Below are 25,773 nucleotides of genomic sequence, written 5' to 3' on the forward strand. Positions count from 1 at the left end.
GCAATTTCTCCTTGTTTCTCATATACATTCTAAAATATAGGCTGGTGAAAGATTTAGAATATAGATACAATATATATCCTATGTACTGCTAATGACTGCTATCCAGTGGAAATGTGTAAAACATATTTCATTTTTTAGTAGTCATACTAAATAAATGAATGAAAAATTAGTTTGAATCATCTACTTAGCCCGAAGGATTTAAAATATTAATACATAATAAAAACTTATTAATAATCTTTCAGATTAAATATCTGAAATCTTGAGAGTATTTTAAATTAATAGCACAGCTTAATTCTAAGCAGGATATTGAGAGTGGTGTTCACTTCCATATGTTCAGTATGGATCTAGAATAATTTTCAAGTCCTACCACTGTGTCACAAACAGTCCTGTACTTACACTTCAAAGACATGGGCTCCACAGACTAGGGATGCCATGACAGACCTCAGGTTTTCTCCTAAACTTCTTTACATTTCAAAACACAAAAACAAGGCTTTAGAACAAGGATCACATACAGTTTGGAAACAATGCCAATATTATGAAAGGATTTTTAAGAATGCTGTAATATATTTCAACCTTGAAGTATACTGCAGAAAACTCCAGGATCTAGACTTCAAGGAGATTGGCCTTAAAACTTCAGGATCAACTCCACATTTCTTTTCGACAGAAAAGCATTTGCAGTCTGTAGGGAACTTTACAAACACTGAAATGTATGTGCTGCGGCTCTGAAAGAGCTATCTTCAGACTGGTGCTTCAGTCTGCCAAGTCCTTAAGCCAAAGGAGCATCGTAGAGCCAAGGCCTCTCTGGCCTCCTCCCACCTTCCTGTTTCTGGCCCTTCCTTCCCCAAGGGAGCTTTTTCTGATTCTCTGTATCTGATAGTTATGGTGTGAACTTACTTGTCCCCCAAAGGCTCCAGTGAAGGCCTGGTCACAGAGGGGCGGCACCACTGGGAGGAGCAGGGTCTAATGGAGGAAGCTGTGTGGCTGGTAGCTTCCTTCTCTGCTCTCTGCTTGAGGCACTGCCAGGTCAAGTCAAGAGCTGCCTCCACAAAGCTCTCTCCTGACAAGATGCTCTTCCCCAAAGCAAGGGGTCCATGCAACTGCAGACTGGATCTTCTCAAACAAGAAGCCAAAGTAAAACCTATTCTACTGTTGATGGGAACAGGGCACAGAAACTCACTAGGCAGTTCAAGGTGAAAAGACCACAAAGAAAAGTGTCCAGTTTCTTTCTTGGCTAAATGTTTGAAATGTCCTTGAGTGTGTGGGCAGTCTAGTCCTTGCCATAGGCTGGAAGATGCCAGGAGTGGGGTCTGGTATTTCCAGAGTATCCCATTCCTGGAAACCATCCTGAAGACACGGCAGAAACTCTATGACCTCAGCACCTGGAAGGACCTGGACTCATCATCTCATGTACCTCCCCCCAGCCTGCAAACACACACACACCATTGTAAAGCCTTATTAACTTCAAGGCAGTGAAGCTCTGGTCTTAAGCTCCCCACCTATAAATCTATACTATACTTGTTAAACTCACCTTCAGTGGTCCCAAAGTTCATTCTTTAAATTTATAAGATTAAAGCCACTGGCTTGGGGCAGTTTTGGTAGTGGGTGGTGGACAAGTTCCTAGACCTTGGCTCCCTATGAAAGGCTCCATCATTTTTAAATATACTCCAAATATTTTTGTGCCCACTTTTCTTTCTTTCCTCCTTTCTTTCTCCCTTTCTCTTTGTTCCCTCCCTCTCTCTGTCTGTCTATCTCTTTCATTACCTCTGTGTGTGTGTGTGTGTGTGTGTGTGTGTGTTTGAGAGATGGTTTCTACACAGCCCTGGCTGTCCTGGAACTCACTATGTAGACCAGACTGTCTTCAAACTCACAGAGATCTGCCTGCCTCTGCCTCCCAACGGTAGGGACTAAAGGCATGCATCACCACTGCCTGGCCCTGTATCACTTTTAATTTGGTTAAGTTAGGTATTTTGGAATAGCAACAAAAAGCTACCCAAAAGACCAGGTGCTCATAAAATAGAATGCAGCTGTCAAACAACTTTTCATCAAAGGAGAAGGCGGTTAGAGATCAGCTGCTCACTTTGCTCAGAGTGGCCCTGGCAGGTTAGCATTAATTGTTCTAAAGGATGCTACCTGAAAGCTTACAACAATCTGGACCAGTGAGATGGCTCAGCAGGTAAGGATGCTTGCCAAAAAGTATGCCAACGCTAGTGCCATCTCCAGCATCTACACAGTGGAAGGAGAAAACTGACCCCATGCTGTCCTCTCACCTCCATACCCAACATCAGCATATCACACGTATGCACACAAAGACGGGTTAACACTCTGAGTAAGATAGTCTTTGTTCACCATGAATTTCCTCCCCTCATGTTTATATAAGCTGTCCCTAGCTCCAAGCCCAAACTTTTGCTCCTTTATACATCTTACAAAATGAAATCTTCTAACTTTCCTTTCGTTAGTCTCATATTTATTTTTCCAATTACTCACTTTAAGAGGAAGAGAAATCCCCTTTACTTGTAATTAAGAAACTGAGCTGGAGAGATGGCTCAGTGAGTAAAGTTGCTCTTCTAAAGGACCCAGGTACAACTACCATGCCCCACATGGTGGCTCATAACCATCTTTATTAACCCTGGTAGCAGGACCTCCAAGAGCACATGACACATACTTGGTGCACATACATGTAGACAAAGCATCCTTACACATTTAATAAATAATTTAAGAACATAAGAAATTGGTAGTCACCTTTCTATAGTTTCTTTTCCTTTAAATTTCTAATCTGAAAAATTTAACAGTTCTATTGTAAGACACAAGCAACAGCAAATTAAAATGACATAGAAAAGTTTAAATGATATGGAAAATAATTTACAAATTAACATGTTTTCTGGAAAGTAAGTGAATTGGAAGATAATTCACTAATAATATCAATTTAAATCCACCAATTATGTATTGAACACATTAAAGATAAAGATGAATAAAATTTTGTTTTTTTTCTGGTAGGTGCTTAGAACTTAACATCAGAACTACTACATCTTACATAATGACTTAACCCTAGAGCATGGCAGGAGCTATAAAGGGCAAAGTCATTGTAAGAGGTCAAAGGACATGGCAGTAACCAACAGTTGTCTAATTGGACTTCAGGCCTACTCAATAAGAGGGAAATCATGTTTGGTGCTCCAAACCTAGTCAACTACTCAAGGCTAGTGAAGTCAATGGATCTTGGAGAAGGCCTAAAACTAACACTTTACTAAACTAGCACAGTCTCTAACTACACTCTCAAGATTGATCCTATCCTCGCAGACCAGTGTAGTTCTCATCCCGCAGTACGGGAACATCTCTTTGTGATAGGTGGAGACCATTATAGAAAACCACAACTCATCAAAATGCAGAGAACAAATGGTGCCTAGTCCCATCTCATCCTACAATACAAGGTCCGCATCTAGTTTCCAGGAAAGAGGCCACAGAAAAGCTTTCAGAGTCAGAGAAGCAGGATGCCTGTAGTGTAATTGTATCTCCTAATGTATTTCGAGGGAAGCCATACCTATGAAATCTCAAGGAAAACGAGGAGAATGAATGATCCCGAAAAACATTGACACGAAAGGGGGAAATCTTACCGAGCCCTAGCCTAAGATAACGAACTCTAGGCAACTAAGGGATGTTGAGAGCAGGAGAGTCTTCCACAGGGAAGAGTTCCCTAATTAGTTATTCAATACCAAGGGTCAGCTCTGAAAGCATTGACATACAAGAAACATTATGAGGACTTGCATGTATGCATATTTACATATATAAATACAATTGTTAGAGAAAAAGAGGAGAGGCCATGTATTTGACAGAGGGAGAAGAAGGTATACACAAGAGGATTGAAGGAAGGAAAATAGAAAATAGTGCAATTATCTTTTAATTTCCAAAACAAAGAAACAAAAAAACCTTCTAAAAGTTAGAAGGAAAAGAGCTTTCCCAGTGGGAGTGGGAAATGGACCAAAAGAAGACAGGGAAAAGATCAGGTCTGGAGCAGAGCCCAGTGAGTGGTGAGTGATGTCCCTGAGTGTCTGGAGCAGAGCGCAGTGAATGGCGCCCCTGAGCGTAATCCTCTACACCCAAAACTCCGTAACTAACTAGAGGTCAGTTAGCACTGTCTGCCATGGGCAAGGAGTAAACTAACTAGAGGTCAGTTAGCACTGTCTGCCATGGGCAAGGAGTAAACTAACTAGAGGTCAGTTAGCACTGTCTACCATGGGCAAGGAGTAAACTAACTAGAGGTCAGCTAGCACTGTCTGCCATGGGCGAGGAGTAATTGTTTTTAGGCCTTCAGGTGCAGATGGTCACTAGTGCAACAACTCAATCGACTAGATGAGCCAGCACGGCCTGTCTATAAACGAGTGTGACTTGATTTCACTTTTACTTACTTTATGTATGTGTGTGTGTGTGTGTGTGTGTGTGTGTGTGTGTCAGAAGACGACCTGGGGAAGTGAGTGCTTTCCTTCTGCTATGCCATCCAGGGACTAACTCAGGTTATCAGTGCTTTCCTTGGCTGAGCCACCTCACTAGCCCATGATGTTTTAAATAAATAAAATTTGTTCAAGTTGTTAATACATGACCTTGCTACTTAATGTTATTTAATGTTATATAATGTTATGTTATTTAATGCCTCTACACCTTAGTTTCCTTGAGTGGTAAATACGGATAATGACTGTTCACACTTCCTGGGTTTTAGTTATTTGTTATGAGGACATTTGTTGCCTAAGCGCTCCAAAAAAACAAAAAGAAAAGTAAGCACGTCGGAGAGTTTTACTCCTCACTGAACTAACTCTGTACACATAGCTTATGCAAGGAAATGACGATCAGGACTTTCCTTTTTAAAAATCAACATTTAGATATTGGGGAAATGGAAAAACTAAAAAAAAAAATACATTGTTTGCAGACTATTCTGAGTATATAAATTATCTTTTTGTTTTGTGACAGTTTTACCTTGGCCTCTGACTTTTGGCACTACTTAAAAGTACACATATACGGAGAGCCATTGAGTTTCCTTTACCAACACAAACACATTTCCCTGCAGAGAAAACAATGAGGTCATGGGGTGGTCCCACCCAACCTACCTTCTCATTCAAAGATGAAAAACAATGTGTACTAAAGACCAAGGATAGCGGTACATTATTGTCTAAGCTAACCTGGGTGGCAAGGCAATGTTGAAGGACTTGCTAGTTGCTAACCTCTTAATCTAGCAGTTTTTATGCAACAATGCTTTGGGACTTTTCCTTCCTTCCTTCCTTCCTTCCTTCCTTCCTTCCTTCCTTCCTTCCTTCCTTCCTTCCTTCCTTTTTTCTCCCCTCCCCTCCCTTCCCCTCCCCTCTCCTCTCCTCCCCCCACCCTCTGTCTGTCTGTCTGTCTGTCTGTTTGTTTTGAGATAGGGCCTCATATAGCTGAAGATACCCTTGAACTTCTAATCTTCCTGCCCCAAGCCTCCCATGAACAGGGATCAAACGTATATGACAGCCCATCTGCTTGAAGCATTTCCATGTTCTACTTCTGGTAATTTAGATATTGGCTCACCTAACTTTTCATTACATTAGCTCCCAATAAAATGATGTTAGATATGGGGGAAAGGAAGGCTTAAAAATTTATACGTCCCTTACAATAGTTTAAAAGAAGTAAATCATAATGGAGAAGGCTGCTGGGGAGTCTGAGGAAGATCTTTCAAGCTATGAGGATTCTGTAGCCCTCCAAGCCATTTCTTTAGACCCTGTATGGTGGTTTGAATAAAAATGGCCGCCATAGGCTCATATAGTCCAATGCTTAGTCAGAGAAACCGGTATCAGGATTAGGAGGTATGGCCTTCTTGGAGGAAGTGCGTCACTGGGGTGGGACTTTGTGAGGTTTCCAAAGCACAGCTCAGGCAGTCTCTCTCTGCCTGCAGATCAGGATGTAACTCTCTCTAAGGTACTCCTCCAACACCACCTGTTGCCATGCTCCTGCCAGATGGTAATAGACTGAACCTCTGAAACTGTAAGAACCCACTTATATGCTTTCTTTGATAAATGTTGCATTGAACAGCAACTGTGAAGGTGTCCTCCACAGCAGTAGAGCAGTGGCTAAAATACTTTGCTTCTAGTATATCTAAAGAAGTAGGACCTACCTACGTAAAAGTTACAGAAAGCTAGGTATTAAAGAACCACAGCAGATCACAGTACCCCATGAACATGAAGCATGACGTCACTCTCAAATTCGGTGTAGCTTTCAATTCTTGAGACTAAAGAGTCCTTACTTCCAGGGTACAGGGTATAAGTGTGTATGCGTCAGGCTTTGTGAAGGTGCTGCGAGAAGCAGTGACTCAGCTCTGCTACAGACTAAGGGTGTCAATCCGCCCTCAGTGGGGTTTTCTAAGTTCCCGCCTGCTGAGTTTTCTCAAGTTACACTTCCTACTGACTTTGACTAACCAGCTTTCTTTCCTGGGGAGGTAAATCAAATTAGAAAATCAACTGATTTCAACAGCAGCAGTGTCTACTTCACGCCTGCAATTCACATAGCAACTGTAGTCATATATGCCTTGTGACCACTTAGAGAAAGATTAGCCAGGGGTTTAACAGTTTAGTTAGATTTCCTGTTATTGAACTCATGATACAAACCCCAGATGAGTAATTTGCAAGGTGTGAGACATGAAGTACAGAAGGCTGAAAGGCTGAAAAACATTAATAGAACTGCTTAATTAAAATGTAGGAATATTTTACAATGCTATCTTGAATTAAAGTAGTAATATGGCTATGCAGTCAACAATTTCATATGTAAGGAATTTAGAACTTGGCCAAAAAGTGTCCAACGAAAGTACACTTAAAGCTTTTGAAGAAAAGCCTTTGGTCTATTACTAACAAGATATATTTATGTACTTTCATGCATGCTGTGTCAGATCCAATTTAATCACTTCGCTTTTTATTAACTCATTTAATCCGCACAGCAGCTCTCATTTTACATATGGACACAGAAATATCATACAAAGTCACGGTGACCAGCCATGGTTTCAAATACCGTTGGTCTGGCTTTAAACCCAGGGTATGCACGGCATACGCTCTGCTATTAGCCTGTTCACCCCCAGAACCGACTTTAGATCATGGGCTCTGTGGAACTGAATGAGGAAGTACAACAAATATTCTAGAAGGCATCTAAGGTGCTTTCACATTCTTACATCAAATGGAGCAGATAACATTAATTTCTCACATATACTACCTTACACTAACAATGTAGTTAAGGTATTATTTCATTCCTAGATAACATACAATGAAACCTAGCTGTATTAAACTTTCTGTATTAAACTTAGGAGATTCCACGACACACTGTCAAGCTATTTCCTTAAATTTAACTGTCCCATCTGTGGAGGGAGAAGCAGCTCAGGAAACTGAGGAAACGTAGCAAGCCCAGACAATTGTAAGATTCCCAGGCTCCTCATTGAGGTTGTATAAGTAGTGAACAGTTACTGGGGAAAGGAGACTGTTTAGTGGGGCTGCCTACAAAGTGAGCAGTCAGCATCAAGGAGATAGCTTTTGTGGGACATCCCCCGGGATGGTTGGCTGTTTAATAATAGCTAACTTGGAGCTATCACTGGTCCACAAGGTAGACTCGGGTACAACAGCTTCTTTGGTCTGCTGTTGGCTGGTGCCTTATCTGGGAGATACCCACTGGCTTACACATCTCCCAGGAAAAGTCACACAAACACATGTATTGTCAAACACAATTATTTGGGTAAAACTACACAGTAGTATATTTTAAGTACAAGAGACACAAACTGCAAAGATGCAAAGAAGCAAGTGAGATCAGAGACAATCACTACCAATTACCAATATTTCAGGTAAACACTGGATAGTCTCATTTCATACATACTATTTTAAAATTTTATGTGAATTGCCTGCATACATAGATATATAAATATATCTGGATACCACATGTATAAGTTACAGACAGCTGTGAGCTACCATGTCTATGCTAGGAACTGAACCTAGGTTCTCTGGAAGAGCAGACGGCATTCCTAACAACTAAGCCCTGATAAGTACTCTTAACTGTGAAAATGAAATTAAACACATAATTTCAAAAATGGATATAGACTGCTCTGGCCCCAATGCCTCCTTTCCACTACAGTGTATTAGCTTAATAGCAGGAAATTATTTTTAAAGAACTTTAAAATTTTGTTTATAGCAAGATCACCATAAACTACTTTTGGAAAAGCTTCTACATGTTCCTATGCTGCATAAATGTAACATACAACTGGAATCATGTTTGGTATCAGACCTGTCACGTCTGCTAAAGGAGCAAATGTGGACATTTAAGCTTAAAGGAAAGTTTAGGATGAGTATGATAATAACTACCTTCAAGTAATTAATAGGCTATTAGGTAGAATAATGGGCATTAGATTTTTAGATCAAAAGAAGAAAGAACTTTACAGTGAAATGTTAAAACTGAAACAGACCACCTCATCATATATGCAATTAGATTTTAAGTGACTAAGTATTAGGAATTTTTGCAGAAAGATTCAGAAACAAGGTATGTGTGAGCCTCTGTCTCTATTTCAAGTTTGGTCTTGGATGTAACATTGGTCATTCCATTTTATAGTTTGTGATCAGGACAGGGAGAAACTTTGATGTGGAGAAAAACAAACAAGCCTAAAAACTACTGTGTTAGATACATAAAGATTTTTTTCAGGTCAAATTCCATATTTAACCGTTTAAAAATGTTTTCTTTACGTGTATTTACTGTGCGTTCACATGTACACTGCAGCACTCAGGCAGAGGTCAAAGGACAACGTGTGGGTGTTAGTTCTTTCTATCAAACAAACGGGATTGGTGTAGCCATCTAAGTATCTGTCCAAATTTCATATTTTTAAGTAATTTTCAGGTTAAGAATACAAAATCTTGGCTGGGCGGTGGTGGCGCACGCCTTTAATCCCCGAAATCAGGAGGCAGAGGCAGGTGGATTTCTGAGTTCAAGGACAGCCTGGTCTACAGAGTGAGTTCCAGGACAGCCAGGGCTACACAAAGAAAGACCCTGTCTCGAAAAACAAACAAACAAACAAAAAAACAAAAAACAAACAACAACAACAACAACAACAAAAAACCCAACCAAACCAAAAAAACAAAACAAAACAAAACAAAAAAAACCCCAAAATCTTATCTTGATGTAGGAAGAAGGAAGGGAGGGAGGGACAGAGGGAGGAAGGGGAGAAGGGAAGGAAGAAATGAAGGAAGAGAATGAGGGAGGCAAAGAGGGAGGGAGGAGGGGCAGGCAGGTGGCTGAGTCATACCGTTTTTTTCTGCAAAGGCAATTGCATCTTCTTTGGCACTGAAGGTCAGAACCATGTTGGAGAGGGGGTCAGCGCTAGAAGAAAGAATTCCCATGATTTAATATGAAGAAAATCAATGTCTTAAATACATTGCTTAGAAAAGACGGTTGCTATACTATCAAGCAAATTATAACAGAATTATTTTATCTGTAATAATCTCTGAAAAGAAATGACAAGATAAAGCTCTGAATTACAAAACTCCAGAAGAGTCCCAAAGTGACTTTTCAATGCCAGGGAATTACTGAGCAGTAGAACCGCCAGTGCGGACGCCAGTTTATAATCAGTTCACTTAAGGCTTTCAACTTTATGATGGTGATGGAGCAATGTGCACTCAAAACAGTTTTTCTCTTAAAAACATCTTAATGTGTGTATATGTCTTTGTGTTGTGTGTGTATATATGTGTGTTTTGTGTGTATATGTGTTTATGTGTGTATATTTGTGTGTGTGTGTGTATACATGTACACACACGCCCTAGTACACACGTGGAGGTCACAGGACAACTTGCAGGAGTTGATTTTTATCCACTAAGCCAGCTCACCGGTCCAAGAAAATGATTTTCTTTCTTTCTCTTGTTCACTCATTTGTTTGTTTTTCGAGCCAGGCTTTCTCTGTGTAGCCCTGGCTAGCCCTGGCTAGCCTGGGACTCATAAGCTTCTGCCTGGGCTTGCTTCTCCCTTGCAGGTGGTGGGATTAGCGGTGTGAGCTCCCACTATCTAGCTGGTTTTCAAATGTAACTGTTCACGGGAATGCTGAGCAGGTGCAGTGAAGCAGTGAGCAGTGTTGGGCCACAGTGGTAAACATCCGTGTTGCTAAATTACCAGGTTCTACAGGTTAGCTGGAGGAAACACATTTTTCACTTGTGACACACTCTATGTACAATGGGTTGCATGGGATGTTAAACCATTGCAGTTAAGAAGCTTCCATATTCTGAATCCTCAAAAAGAGAGCGCCTACTCTCAAATCTCTAAACAGTGGGGTTTTTAAAGGTAGAGGTCCACTTCAAACAAAAACAAACATTTGAAGACCTGACATCCAACTGGGCTCTTCAATTTAGAATGGTATTGTTAGTTTATAAATCCATACAGACTTTTTACAATGTCTCAGTTTCCAAGATGTTGCTGTTATTATTATGTTTATAGAAGTATAACCATGTGGTCAGAGATATGCAAGTAAAGGGCTAGGGACACAGCTTAGCTGGTGAAGTTCTTGCCTAGATGTCTCCTATGTTAATCCCCAGGACTGAATACAAACCACATATGGGAAGCATGCACCTGTAGTTTCAGCACGTTGGTGTGGAGGAAGGAGGTTTGAAAAGTTAAAGTCTTGCCTCACTACATAGAGAACTTAATGTCAGTCTGCACTACATGCTACTCAATCTTGAGAAGAAGAAAAAAGGAAGAAATATTCTGAGTAAACTGGACATCAGCAAGATCTGAAATATAAACCAAACACTGAAGGCGCTCTCACTGATCTGCAGTCTCCCAAACTGCTGATGAAGTTCTGGGTGGGCGTCACTGTGCCACTTTTCTGGGATTCCATTATGATCCCTAGAATTATATACATTCCTGTCATAAATTCCCCTTGTAAGGAAAGAAAAATCTTATATTGGCTGGCTACATTACTACCAAAAACAAATGATCATTTTGTCCTGATGTTCCTTTTCAAAGTGCATATAATTTCTCAGCTGGTAGTTTAATAAACTATCCTCAGAGGTGCTAATATAAACATGACTGAGTGATCTGATGTCTCAACAAGCACGATGGCTTAGTTCAGAATGAGAATAAAAAAAAAAAAAAGGAAGAAGAACAACAACTCCATTTCCTGTAAGGATGACAGATTTTCATTGTTTTAGCTTTATGGAGAAATACGTGGAAGTTATGTGGTAAAACGTTCTCTCAGCTTGGTGTGCCAGGCTCCTTCTCCTTCATCTATAGTTATAGTTCTTTCTAGGTTATATTGCTACCAGATCTTAACCTTTCTGTCTTTTTTAAGTTCCAACACATCCTTAGCATGTTACCAGACTTATCTTCCTATCACTTATGTCCAAAACTCAGTGCCAGTTCTAACACCTCAAACCATCTCTCCTGTCTACACAGTGGTTCCCACCTCCTCACCATTTAAGTTCTTGTGAGGCATCATCAGAACTGTTTTTCAGACTTCTTAATTATTGCCTTAGAAGTAACTAGTCAAATCAGACTTGTTTCTATGAACAGGTAAGCTGTATGAAATTCCTTATCAGTTTGATTGTTCCTTCTATGGAGTCCTCCGTTAGCATCTGTATATGTGGGCGGCCACCCCAACCACATCCCACGGCTCACTTTGAATACCAATCTTTCCCATAAGCTCCCATGCCCTACCCTCTCCAGCTGTATGCCTTCCAATCTTTATACTTCTACTTCTACTTTTCTACTGTTGCCTCAATTCTCAGCTGGCAAGGTTCCAAGTTAGTGATGATAAAGAAACTCCTTTCTAAGAAATCTACCTGACTAACAAATGCATGCAGAGCAAAACAGAGAAAATGAATGAGAGAAAGACCAAAAGCAGCCATAACTAGAAAGAATCCTTCCACTCCAAAGAAACTGTATTTGAAAATAGTTCATACTTTTCCCCCTAAGAATTCTATAGTTTGGACACATAGGAACATGCAGAAATCAAGCAGAAAGTGCAGCTTGTCTACATGAGAAATCTGTGCTGAAGGTTTTGATAGGGGTCGTATCATACAGGAATCCCAGAAAAGCACCACAGTGAAGCCCAGACTTCATCAGCAGTTTCGGGTCTTGCTTCTCGTCTGAAGATCAATGTCTCTCTTGGGTTGTTGGAGAAGCAGCTGGACAGGCTAGAGTGAAATTTGTGAATCGACTCCCGGCTAAAACAAGTCAGGACTTGCTAAGCGCCTGTGCTCTCCACTGGACTGTCAGAAAGACTACGCCTTTTAACCAGAAGCAACAGGTTTCAGGACTAAGTCAGAGCACCAAGCAAGCAAGGAAAACAAACGGATCCGGAACCAGTTCCAGGTGAGCTAGTAGTCCTGTGACGTCGACCAGGACAAAACTACACAGTGGCTTCCCTTAGTCCAAGAGAAGCAAGGGTCAGAGGATTAATATAGTATCGATACTTCACAGTGTAAGGAGACTTGATTACAAATCAATGATTAACCATCATTCATTAAAGATCTACATGAGATTCTTCACTTCAGAATTTATAGGTTAAAAACTCCAATTGAAAAACCCCAAGGTGTTGCTTTAATAGAACAGATGAATCTTATAAATCCAATAATGTTGTGCAAAAACACCAGTCACTAAACACATGAAGGATTCTAACATTTATTTTATATATATATATAGTATATGTTTATTATATATATATATAATTATTCTACCTGCATATATGCCTACATGCCAGAAGAGGGCACCAGATCTCATTATTGATGGTTATAAGCCACCATGTTGTTGCTGGGAACTACACTCAGGACCTCTGGAAGAGCAGTTAGTGTAACCTCTGAGCCATTTCTCCAGCCCCCAAAGAATTCTCTTTAATAAAATAAAAAATTAGGCAAAACACTTCTTAAGATTGGAATGTTGTTTCTCAATGTGGTTATATAATAAATATCTATTTTTTTATTTTAAAGAGCTATTTTTGTTCACGTTTAGAATTTATAAATATATTTAGAATTTATAAATATATAGAAATTAAGCTGTCACAAATGTCTAGAAACTCCTGACTTTTTTTTCTTGTTCCATTACATGTTTAATAGTTTTCTTTTTTTTTCTTTTTTTTAATTAATTTTTTATTAGATATTTTCTTTATATACATTTCAAATGCTATCCTGAAAGTTCCCTATTACCCACCCCCTGCCCTGCTCCCCTACCCACCCACTTCCACTTCTTGGCCCTGGCATTCCCCTGTACTGGGCATATAAAGTTTGCAATACCAAGGGGCCTCTCTTCCCAGTGATGGTCAACTAGGCCATCTTCTGCTACATATGCAGCTAGAGATACGAGCTCTGAGGGTACTGGTTAGTTCATATTGTTGTTCCACCTATAGGGTTGCAGACCCTTTCAGCAACTTGGGTGCTTTCTCTAGCTTCTCCATTACCTCCTGACTTTAATATATCTGCAAAACCTTCTTGTAATGAGAATTCTTTTTCCTTTTTTTTTTTTTTTTCTTTTTTGGTTTTTTTAAGACAGGGTTTCTCTGTATAGCCCTGGCTGTCCTGGAACTCACTTTGTAGACCAGGCTGGCCTCGAACTCAGAAATTCACCTGCCTCTGCTGAGCAGTGTTCTCCAGTGCTGAGTGCTGAGATTAAAGGCGTGCGCCACCACGTCAGTTCTGACAAGCAAAGGATGCTAAGAGTGGTTTAAATGAGAAATGTCCCCATAGACTCATGTATTTGAACCCATGGTCCCAGCTGGTGGCACTGTCTGGGGCGATTATGGACCCTTCAGAAGGGAGAGTCTTGTGGTAGGAAGCAGGATGTTGGGCGCAGGTTTTGAGGGCTTATGGCCTCATTCTCCCTGTGTTATCCTATCAGCTTCCTGTCAGAGGATGAAATTGTCTCAGCAAGCTGCCTGATCCTGCAACTTATGGCAATGAATTTGACCAAAAGGCTTTTGCACTGAAAAGAAATATGCACCGAATCAAATATACACTGAAAAGAAACCCCACACGGATACATTCAGTACTAACTGAGTTCTCTTCTGTGGACAGTCTATGCCCAATAGTGGATAGAGGTGAACAGCCAATCATTTCAAATATACACTGAAAAGAAACCCCACACGGATACATTCAGTACTAACTGAGTTCTCTTCTGTGGACAGAGTCTATGCCCAATAGTGAATAGAGGTGAACAGCCAATCATTTCATGTGTCCAGGTTACCCCACCCACAAATGCAAGCACTCATTTACTTTCTCATAAAGTCAGTAAGGGGAAGGAGGCAACAACTTACTAAAGAATTTATAAACCAAGCCAAGAGATTCAAAGACAAAGTCAAACAGTGCTAGAGAAAAGGACTGCACAGACAATCTACTCCTGAGAAGCCAAAAGGCCTAACTACAAACTTAGGAATCATGTCCACAGTAAGTGGTCATTATGGCTTAAGGATCAAGCATACTGTATGGCTAATTAGACAATGAGAGAATTAGCAATATCAAAATTCATGAACACTTATGCTTAACGTAGATGGCCTTCCATGTCCATTTGACACGAAACAAAATACTTGCTGCCTCTAGAAATGAAATGACAGATTGCTACTTCTCTAACAAGACAGCTCATTAGGTTAAGGGTGCTTGTTGTCAAACCTGATGACCTGAGCACACATACATACACACGCACACACAATAAATAAAGAAGAAATATGCGAGTTTAATAACCAACTAGCTGCACTACTAAACGACAAGGGATGGTTCATTCTGGTCCCCACTGTGCTATCCTATTGGATTAAGAAGATTTATACTGAATAAATCTTGGGCCAAACTTGTAATGATTTTTACATCTTATAATATTTCCCAAGTTTACATAAAGCTAAACCTTTTGCCTTTGAGTTCTAACATTTAAAAGACTCCAGTAATTAAAAGAGAGTAAGCAGCTTGCACTTCAGATACAAAATGTCAATATAGTATTTAAAAATGTGAATTTTAAAATCTTAAAAACAAAGATCAAGGCACGTTAGAAAGTGGCCTTTCAAAATTTTTAATAATAGTACAAATAGGTAACAATGATATTTATTCACTATATTTAAAACCAAAAACTGTTCATTAGCCACAAAACCAACTTCCCTACCAAGGCCTCATATCTGCCTCTGCTAAAACATTGAAAATACTTAGGACCAAGCTTCTATCACAGCGCTGGCACAGTAACTACAGAACAGCCTTCTCGGCTAGCATGGCCCTACTCTAGGGATCTTGGTCGTTTCTATTTGCATATTAAAGACAAGGCAGAAAAGAACCGCTAAACATACGGGAAGATTCTCGTACACAGGTACACAGGTACACAGGTACACAGGTACACAGGTCATGCTCTTGTGTTTTAACTAGAATACTTCCTCACCACCGAGACTAGGTCTTTGTTGTATCCTCCACGTTATTCCATTTACATTGTAGGTAAAATATACTACGAAAAAATCATCAGGCTTAGATCACCCACATGAGGACATGTTGGGTCTTTGAAAAAAGACATATTTTAGGTGTATGAGCTACGGTCATTTCTCTTTCAGTATACTAAAATGTGGTCTGTAAGTACAAAAATTTATCAAACAAATACCTTCTCCTCCTTGTTAAATATAGTCCTCTCATTAAAAAGAAAATTATAAGATGAGGATGTGAATGAGTCAGAAATATTTGCCTAGGCTTTAAATATATTTCCTACATTCTCCATGCTAACATTAGATATATCATGATAAAATAAAATATAGGTAAACTGAGAATGCAAATTAAGGTAAAGTCATTTATTTATTTGAGATGCAAAATTTTAAGATTTATTTTTATTATATAAAGTAAGTGTGTGTGTGTGTGTGGGGGGGGGGGGTTACATGCACATGAATGCAGGTGACTACAAAAGCCAGAGGTCTCAGACTGCCCTGCAGCTGGAGTTAAAGACAGTATGCCCCATCCAGTGTTAACTGCTGGGAATCAAACTTGGGTCTTTGTGAAGAGTTCTTAACCACTGAGCAATCTCTCCTGCCCAAGATGTATGTTTTGTAAATGATAAACTTTTAAGTAAATGTATAAACTGCACCTTCCAACTCCAACAATTCCAATGAGGTTTAAAGTATGCCACAAAAGGAGCAAAATTCAGTACTATCATTTTCTATTATTAAGAAGCTAAACACTGAAAAACATTGGATTCTGATATGAACAAATGTGACAGTTGCTGTGTTAGTAAAAAACTTATTTAGTCATAGCCTTTTCATACTATATTTTTTTGACTTGGTTATTTTTCAGTACTATAACAAAATAATGTTTTTTAAAAAATATTTAAAATGAAAAACAACTTCAGACCAAATAACTGTAGAAAACTTCCCTTGTTTTAAAAATGTTTTACTTTGAACAAACTATGTTTTGAAAAAAGTTTTACCTCCAACAAGTAATTTTCAACCCACACACTAATTAAGTGATCAGTACTTCAGAATGTGTGATATTTCTAGAAGCAATGTTACGATGATGACTGGGTGAATATTTGTGCAAGCATATCAAAGTGAGGTTTATTTACTAAACCCACTGATAAGGCTTAAGACACTACACAAACATGGTATGTAGCTTCCCAGAAATAAAATAGTAGCCTCCACATCTCCCTGGCCTGTCCACACCCTTCTGCCCTGAAGCAGGCTGCAACAGAATGAAGTCATTATGAAATGCTCATTCAGGAGGTGACCATCAGATACCTAGGGAAAAGGACTGTCTCCCAGAGTCCTGGGGCACAGATGGGAATCTAAACAAAGAAGCCTGGCTAGCAGACGTCCCCCTGCATCTCACCATTGGATCAAAGCCTTCGTCTAGGTAGACCTTGACACAGTTGTGGACATCACCAAATCTAAGCAGAAGAACACACAGGGATGTTTCATATAAAGTGTGTGTGCATTTGTATGTTTAGTCTATTGTTAATCTAGATAGTGATGCCTCAGCCATTGCTGCTGTGATGGTATGGGTGGGTCTGTGTGTAAACTTGACAACATTCAACCTTTCCGTGCCTTTTCCCGCCTCCACCCCAACTCCATCTTTCCCCCTTTCTCATAGTGACTCATGGTTTTAATCCAAGCTGGCCTCAAACTCCTTATCTTCTTGACCCAGTCTTCAAAACACAGAGACTATATGTTATTAGCCACTATGTTGACTAGCCTAATATTCTTATCTAAAGTGTTTTCCCCAGAAACAACCTAGAATATACAAGGTATCAATCAATATTATAACAACGATCTGTTACTGAATATTCCTGGAAATTCATTAATATATAAATCCCAGGTATAAATGAACATACAAAAATCCATGTAACTCAAAAGAATGATCAGAACATTTTAACCACTAGGTATGAACAAAAACTTTTCTTCTAAATGGCTTAGGTCTCTGGAAATATATGATTTACAAAAGACTCCATATATTACATAAAACATAAAATTTAAGATATCAAGATTCACAAAATCTATGTTTTATATATTTTCCCAATATAATTCTATTGAAATTTCAAAATAGAAGCCCATCTAACAAAAAGTCTCCTGGATACAGAAAAAAAAGTATCTTCTAAAATTTACTCTACTATGTTATAAAAATTAATTTATAATTTATTATTTATAACCTTAATCACAAAGTCTCACACAAGATCTCAGGAAATTGTAAGTTTTCCTCAAGTTAACTGATTTCCGATTTGAGTTATCCAGGAGTATTGTTTTAGTTGAAAGACATGGTGGTGCAATAAGGAGGTAGAGGGGAGGAGAGAGGAGCACTGAGGCCTGGTTGGCCAGAGCTACACAGGGAGGGTTTGTCTCAAAAAAACCTACACCGAAACAAAACCAAGGAAGTGTCAATAAATTACTGATATCACTCCCAGAGTATTTCTGAGCAATATTTGAATGCTATATATCGATGCTAATCTCAACATATCCAGAATAGAATTTCTGCAAGTTTATTGTTCTAAGCTGCATACATATGAACACATGTATAAATATATAAAGGAATATGTATAATTCCATATTTTTCAGTTATAGTGAAACCTAGCTCTAATAAAAAGACAAGCATATTCACTATAAGAAGAATTAGTGTTTTCTTTTTTTTGTTTTGTTTTTTGTTTGTTTTTTTGGGGGGTTTTTTGAGACAGGGTGTAGCCCTGGCTGTCCTAGAACTCATTTCGTAGACCAGGCCTCGAACTCAGAAATCTGCCTGCCTCTGCCTCCCAAGTGCTGGGATTAAAGGCGTGTGACACCACCGCCTGGCTAGTGTTTTCTTTAAAGAAAGAAAAAAAAAATCAGTATTTTCATTAGACAATCTGCAGACAATATGCAAAGTACTCACGTTGATGCCCAACCCATCAAAGGATTTTCCCATCTCTCTCTGGTATCAAACTCCATCTTCCATTTCTTTGTGTTATTTACTCCAGACTGCATGTTATTGCGAGCAGGAACAAAGATTCTGACCTTTCTGGTTTTGATGTGCTCTTCTGGAACACCAGTTAAAGTTGTGATATCCTAGAGAAAAACAAGAAAAGGCATTCAATATCCGTATCAGCTGATGCTCGTCTCTCCCTTCCTAGCTCCACAGTCTTGTTTTCTGATTGTTTATAAGCCGGGACAATCTTTCTGGCTCACTTCACTACTCCCCTGATATTTTACTGCATAAATTTCTATTGTGCTATCTGTAAATAGTAAATTTGAGAACTGGTATTGGAGTACAGTGAAGAGGGAGCCATAAAAATTCCCTCTCTCCTTTGTACAGATTGAACCCAAGGCCTTGTGCATTCCAGACCATTGCTGTTCCTTTCCTTTCTTTTCTGGATAGACTCTCTTGTATCCAATAGTTAAAAATAACCCTAAACGTCTACACCTAGGCCTCCCACCTCTTGGGCCAATGTGGTAATATCTGAAGAGTTTGTAGTCAATATGCTCTTCCTCTGTGAGCAGGGATAGCTGATGTTATAGAAGCACAGAAGGCCCATAAAAGAGAGTTGTCTCCCAACCAAAAACATGGAAGCTGCCTCTAGGTAGAGATTTGACATTTCTTCCTCCTTTAACAGTTAATCTCACAGGCTAGCAGATCACCTGACCAAGGCACCATCCCTCAGGAAAGTCATTCTAAAGTGATCGAAGGAATAATTAGTGCTTATTAGAGAAGATGTGCTTTTCCATCTTAGAATTCCTACTCACTATTGGAGTTCCAATGAGGAGCCACCACATAGTTCAGAGTAAGAACTTAGGAAGGGCTAACTTCATTATTCTCTGTTTCTGTCTTTCTGATGGCTACTGGAGCCTAGGTTTGCTTTCTTTGGTGATTTTTTAAAAAATTAATTACATACTAATAAAAACTACTACTACTATTATTATTATTATTATTATTTTGGTTTTTTGAGACAGGGTTCTCTGTGTAGCCCTGGCTGTCCACAAAGCCCCTCTTGCCCCTGTCTTCCTGAGTGCTGGGAATAAAGACACGTGGAGGTACTTTTGAATTTTTTTGAGTCTTTTTTAAAGCTCCTATTCCTGCCAAGTGGCTCCTTGTCCATAATGTGGCTGACCTCCACCGGCCTTAACTCAAATGGCCTGGCCTTTTCTCTTTTCCGTATCCGACCTCCGACAACTGTAGCTTGCTGCCTTGGGGTTTCCCCTTTAAACTCAAACTTACACTGTCCCTGAGATTCTTAAACTCGTTCATTAATGAAGCAACTTAAAGGGGACCCCAACATCTCTGTTAACATCTGGTAATTTTTAATTGCTAGGTTTGACTTAAAATAAGACTTTATTTCTGAGGCAGAGTGTTTGCTCAGCATTTACAAGGCCTGTGTTAAATCCCTAGCATGGTCCCATGGCACAACCCACACACACCTTTTTTTTTTTTTTTTTTTTAAGGTGCTGGGAATTGAGCTTAGGGTTTTACACGGACTAGGCAAGGGCTATATTACTAAGGTACAGTCCCAGCCCTAGTGTTACTCTGTAAGGAGTGACTTTCTAAAGCATAATCCTCTTTGGGAGGTCCTCAGTGTATTCTTTACAACAGCCATTTAGTTTATTATTTAATATTCTCTAACATTCTAATACTGTTAGGCTAATATAGTTCTAAAATTATTTATAGTTATGTGTCTATGTGTGTGTGTCTGTATGCCAATAAGTGCAGATGCGAGTGTAGGTGAAGAATTCAGAAGAGGAAGTCATATCTCCCGGAGCTGGAATTACAGGAAGGTGTGAGCCACGTGTGATGCTAGGAAGTTAACTCAGGTTCTCTAGAAGAACAGTTCTCACTTTTAACTGCTGAGCCATCTTTCTAGCCCCTAGATAAAGATCATATTTCCTTGTTGTAGTTGCAGCAATGCATAAACATTCATTATAAGCATGCCATAACATTAATGGATGGGCATCTACAAATCCCACATCAACCCACCCCTCTATTCTGTGCCAAGTTTCTAATGAATGAAACTATGCTATGTGGCTTTTGTTTAACTGTATTAAAAGAAACATTTAATTAATTTGTTATCTTCAGAAAATATTTTTCTATACTTTTATACTGCGATGCATACATGGCAAAATAAAACCAATGACGCTTACACTTATATCTGAACTCATAACTACTGATGTTTCATGTCTCCTTAAATTCTCACAGTTATTGACACATGCCCCATTTAAAGCTAATATTCAAGCAAGGAGTTTCTGAATACTGAAGCCCTTGTGACTTGCCCAGAGATTCACTATTTTTGCCTGCTAAGCTGTAAGCTCCTGCTGCCCAGCTGAGCAGGACAGACATAAACCAGCTTGGCAGCTCATGTACTCACATACCTAATGGCCACAAAGGCTCAAAAATTCCAAGTGCCTGCAGATGACTCCCCTACACAAACTGATTTCTCATACTTGTAAAATGCCCTGGCATTGTTGTTATCAACCTATGCAAACAGAGTTAGCTAGTGACAAGACCCTGTTCTCTAATGTACATTGCAATGGGTTGATGCTCCCACACCAAGATTCTAATCAAACACTGTAACTCTGCAAGGATCTGTGAGCCCTTTTACACTGAATATCTTCAATAATTTTCTTTCTCTCTCAATTCATGCTGAGCTACCTGGGTTAAAAATGAATACTATTAAAGAATAATTATCCTAATAATGTTGAATGATACAGTATTAGCTTTCCATATTTAAAAAAAATGATTCGGTGATCATCTGTCCCCACGTATCTTGTGTGAACTCAACTTTCTTTCTTTTTAACAAAGGGAATAAGGAACAAGCAATGGGAAGTTGGTGTCAAAATGCAGAAAAACCTCCCAGCAAGCTTCTTGCAACCACCCAGGATTTAGAGTCTTGCTGGCCGCTCTCTTTTCAATACCAGAATTTCACACATTTCAATGACTATTATGACTTCAAAGAATCAAATTTTCATCATTGTCCTTTGTCATCTGCTGGCTGATCTGTATAAAGGAGTTCTCCAGCATGCACTCCACACAAAAGCCTCCTTCCTTCTGTGGCTATATATCAAGTTTAAAAGTTCTGTTTGTGACACTTGAGTCTTTGGTAAATTAGGGTGACACTGAAGAAGTGCAGCTGCTCTGCAGGAACCTTCTTTTTGGCAGCATTTCACTTAAATAAAAACTGAATAATTAGCTTCTGCCTTTATTAAACCACAACATTGCCACTGGCCTTAGTAATTACTTCCGGTTGCCCCACCCACTTACCCTTATCAGTTCACACCTTACTATAAAGAGAAATAATTACACACTTTTACATTTCTGGATGAAGTTATACTAGAAATCTTGCTGCATCCAAAGAAGTCAAAATGTTTACCAGGCTCTTTAGTAATTAGTTCACTAGCAGCATTAGCACAGGTTGAAGCTAGAAACCTAATAGAGTAACCACTAGAAGACTAAGTGACAATACTTCCAGAGACTTGCACTATTACAGAATATTAAAGACCAATTATATTTAAGTCTATAGTGGAGCTAAAACTGACCTAAAATTTGATGACTGTTAATATTTTACAATCATGAAAGACTTTAAATCATGATTTTCTTTTTTAATTTACTTATTTTTATTTTATGTGCATTAGTGTTTTGCCTGCAAGTGTGTGTGTGTGTGTGGAAGGGGGGGAGTGAGAGAGAGTCGGAGCTCCTGGAACTGGAGTTACAGACAGGTGTGAGCTACCATGTGGGTGCTGGGAACTGACCTCGGATCCTCTGGAAGAGTAGCCAGCGCTCTTAACGCTAAGCCATCTCTCCAGCCCCCTCAAGCCATGACTTTCAATCGTAAAAGCCATGGACAAGCCTGTTTTGTTGCATATCCACAAATCAATTTACTTATAAGATAAAGATGAGATAGTGTATATATAGTGCTTACCTTAAACAAGAACAGAAGTTGCTACTCAGCACCAATGTGTTATATAGTGGACACAATGCTCTAGTGTACACATCAACTCTCAAGAAAAATACTGGATATTTTTAAGAAGAACAGGATGAACAAATAATGAAGCTGGTGTCAAGATACAGAACAATATGTAGTCTTCCTTGAAAATTGTGAGTTAGTAATTCTTTACTGAGTCAGTAGTTTTGTTTCAAGGCTAGAAAATCTAAATACCTAGTCCTTGTCTTTGTAAGGATTGGACACCCTATACATCTGCTTGAGGCAATCAGTTATCCTGCCTTTCTTCACACTGACTGGACCTACAACAGGTATAAATAAATGATTCGCATTCATATTCATATTCTCTCTCTCTCTCTCTCTCTCTCTCTCTCTCTCTCTCTCTCACACACACACAAATTGAAGAAAAACCCCGAATATAATGTCTTAAATATATAGCCACATGTAGAAAGGCCTAGAACCCCTATAAAAATGAAGGATTAATACATAATTTACCTTTATTTCAGTTCAAAGATGCTTCTATGCAAAGTTAATTATATTAAAGGCTTCAAAGGATAAAAATGATAAAACTTTCTTCCTAAGTGCAAGAAATCTACAATCTATATATGTGTAAGACAAGGGGTAAGGGCAACAAAATAATAATACTTCAGGTATGCTATTGGTTAAGAGTAAGGAACAATAAGTCTGAAAAACCTGGAAGAACCGGAATCTTACCATTTGTGATCTGAAGAGCACTGACCAATGAGTCACTTCATTTCTGCATTAGTTTCCCACTTTGAGAAGTACACAATAGACCTTATCCTACTGTTTGGAAGAATTAAGTCAAAGCAGTAATGCATGATAGCTGCCAGAGCAGCCAAAGAAAAGAGAGATCTTTAAAAAGATACTTGGTTAGATTTAGGTGCATGAATGTTTTGTCTGAACATATATATGCTGCGTGTGTGTGTGTGTGTGTGTGTGTGTGTGTGTGTGTGAGTGTGTTGTGGTGCCGCAGAGGGCAGAGAAGGGCATGAGCTCCCTTAGAACTGGAGTTCTGAGTGCTTGTGAAGCACCAGGTGGGTGCTGGAGATCAAATCCAGATTTCCTACAAGAGCAATGAGGGCTCTAAACTGCTCCCTAAAAGGAAGATCCTATTTGATTTTAAAGACAGAAAGGTGTCAGAAATGCCAAACCAAGGAGGGAAACACAAGATTATTCTTTCAGGATACTCATTCTTAAAAAATACTAGTAGTTGGGCCTTTAATCTCGGCTCTTGGGAGGCAGAGGCAGGTGAATCTGAGTTTAAAACCAGCCTGGTCTATTGAGTAAGCTCTAGAATAGCAAAAGCTACTTAGTGAGACTCAATCAACAAACAAACCAATAAATAAATAAGACTACCAAAACATCAACATTAAGCAGAATTTTTTTTTTCTTTTTTTTGAGACAGGGTTTCTCTGTATAGCCCTGGCTGTCCTGGAGCTCACTTTGTAGACCAGGCTGGCCTCAAACTCAGAAATCCGCCTGCCTCTGCCTCCTGAGTGCTGGGATTAAAGGCGTGCGCCACCACGCCCGACCTAAGCAGAAATTTTAAACAATCTATCAATATGCATAATGCCCTACCAACTACTTACCTGCATTAGCTACCACTAAGTACCCATATGCTTACCTATTTTACTAACGTTTTGGACTAAATACTTCCATGTAATATAGCATCATTTTCCCACACAGATACTCAGTCTTCATATTTCTTGTTTTAATGACCTCATAACAATTTATTCAGTTAATGTTGCACAATTTCTTGCATTAATTAAGTTGTTTATTAATGCTTTTTACATATGTTGTACTATAATGAAAATGTCAGTAATGAAATTACTTTTCCCCCAAGATTTATTTTTAATTAGAATTTCTCTGTGTAGCTGCGCAAATGAGTATGGGTACCCTCAGAGGTGAGCAGCACCCCAGTGATTCCCGAGAAACACAGTTACATGTGGTTTGTAACCCACCCACATGGGTACTAGGACTTGAACTTAGGTCTGCTTTAAAAGCAGTTAGTGCTCTTAACTGCTGAGCAATCTCTGCAGACCCACCAGTAACTTAATTCTTTTTATTTGTTTGTTTGTTTTCTGAGACAGGGTTTCTCTGTGTAGCCCTGGCTGTCCTGGAACTCACTCTGTAGACCAGGCTGCTCTTGAACTCAGAGATCCAGTTCCCTCTGCCTCTTGAGTGCTGGGATTTAAAGTGTGCACCATCACTGATGGGCAATAATTTAATTCTTTAAGGTTATGCATGAAGATCCAGTTAACTGTAACAAGGTGATCAGGATTTCTACAGTTTCTAACACACTATCTATTTACTTTGCAAACAGGAGGTAAAATCCCATACTGCTAGTCAGCAATGTAACCGCAGATCATTTTCCATTTCTATTTCCCCTGAAACTCACTTGTAGACTAGGCTGGCCTCAAAATCAGAGGTCTTCTGCCTCTGCTTCCCAGTGCAGGGATTAAAGGCGTGGCCAACCATCCCTGGCTGTCTTTTATCCAACTATGACAGAAAACAGATATGCATCAGTTAGCCTGACTTTAGTTAAGTTCTTTAATTCTAACTACAATCCTTGGCAGAAAAGGAGACTAATATTGTTTCTTGGTTTAAGATTTTTGTTTTGCTCTCTATCTAACAGCGAGCTCATGCCTCACTTCCAGACTGCAGACGTCACAAGTGCGTCCCACGTGACCGCCATGAATTTCATTTTTGATATCTCTAAGAACAAAAAAATTAACAAAAGAGGCAGGGGGAGCTCACTGAGTTGCAGGCCAGCCAGGGCCACATACTGAGACCCTATCACAGTCAAACAAACTCCAACTGAACACTCCTTTATAAGAAGAAACAAGAACACAAAGAAAGAACTAAGCTGTCCTAAACTATAATTCTGGAACATTACACGTAAGTGCAATAAACTTCATCACTGGTGGGAATCACAAACACTTCCAGCTTTTTTTCCTTTTGATTATTTTCTTCATTTACATTTCACGTGTTATCCCCTTTCCTAGTGTCCCCTCTGAAAACCCAAAACCCCTCCCTCCCTCCCCTGCTCCCCAGCCCACCCACTCCCATTCCTGGCCCTGGCTTTCCCCTGTACTGGGGGGCACAGAGCCTTCGCAGGACTGAGGGCCTCTCCCCCCACTGATGACCGACTAGGCCATCCTCTGCTACATATGCAGCTGCAGCCATGGGTCCCTCCATGAAGCACTTTCCGTTTTTATTTTGTGGCATTACATATTATAAAGTCGTGGCTCAGAGTTGGAAGCAATGGTACAGTAAGAAGTCACTCCCTAGCCTCCTCCTGCCTCCCAGAGAAAACTCTGAGCTACCTCATAGAAGACCCAAGCCTCCCACTGTAGATCTCCTGTCCTAAGCTGACCCAGAGTTGATGAAGAATCTAAA

The 25,773-nt window shown here is 39.5% G+C and overlaps 1 protein-coding gene across 1 annotated transcript in view; it reads right to left on the reverse strand.

Annotated features, from left to right (window-relative positions):
• Ndufs4 (NADH:ubiquinone oxidoreductase core subunit S4) overlaps nt 1–25,773 on the reverse strand; it is a 100,300-nt gene that overhangs the window by 10,742 nt on the left and 63,785 nt on the right. Inside the window, exons 3-4 of the mRNA NM_010887.2 lie at nt 18,321–18,493; nt 9,281–9,354 (exon numbers count right to left, since the gene is read on the reverse strand). Coding sequence (NP_035017.2) covers nt 9,281–9,354; nt 18,321–18,493 — 247 coding nt within the window. The remainder of the gene's footprint in view (nt 1–9,280; nt 9,355–18,320; nt 18,494–25,773) is intronic.

This window comes from Mus musculus, chromosome 13 (assembly GCF_000001635.26).
Source record: "Mus musculus strain C57BL/6J chromosome 13, GRCm38.p6 C57BL/6J".
NCBI classification, from domain to species: domain Eukaryota; kingdom Metazoa; phylum Chordata; class Mammalia; order Rodentia; family Muridae; genus Mus; species Mus musculus.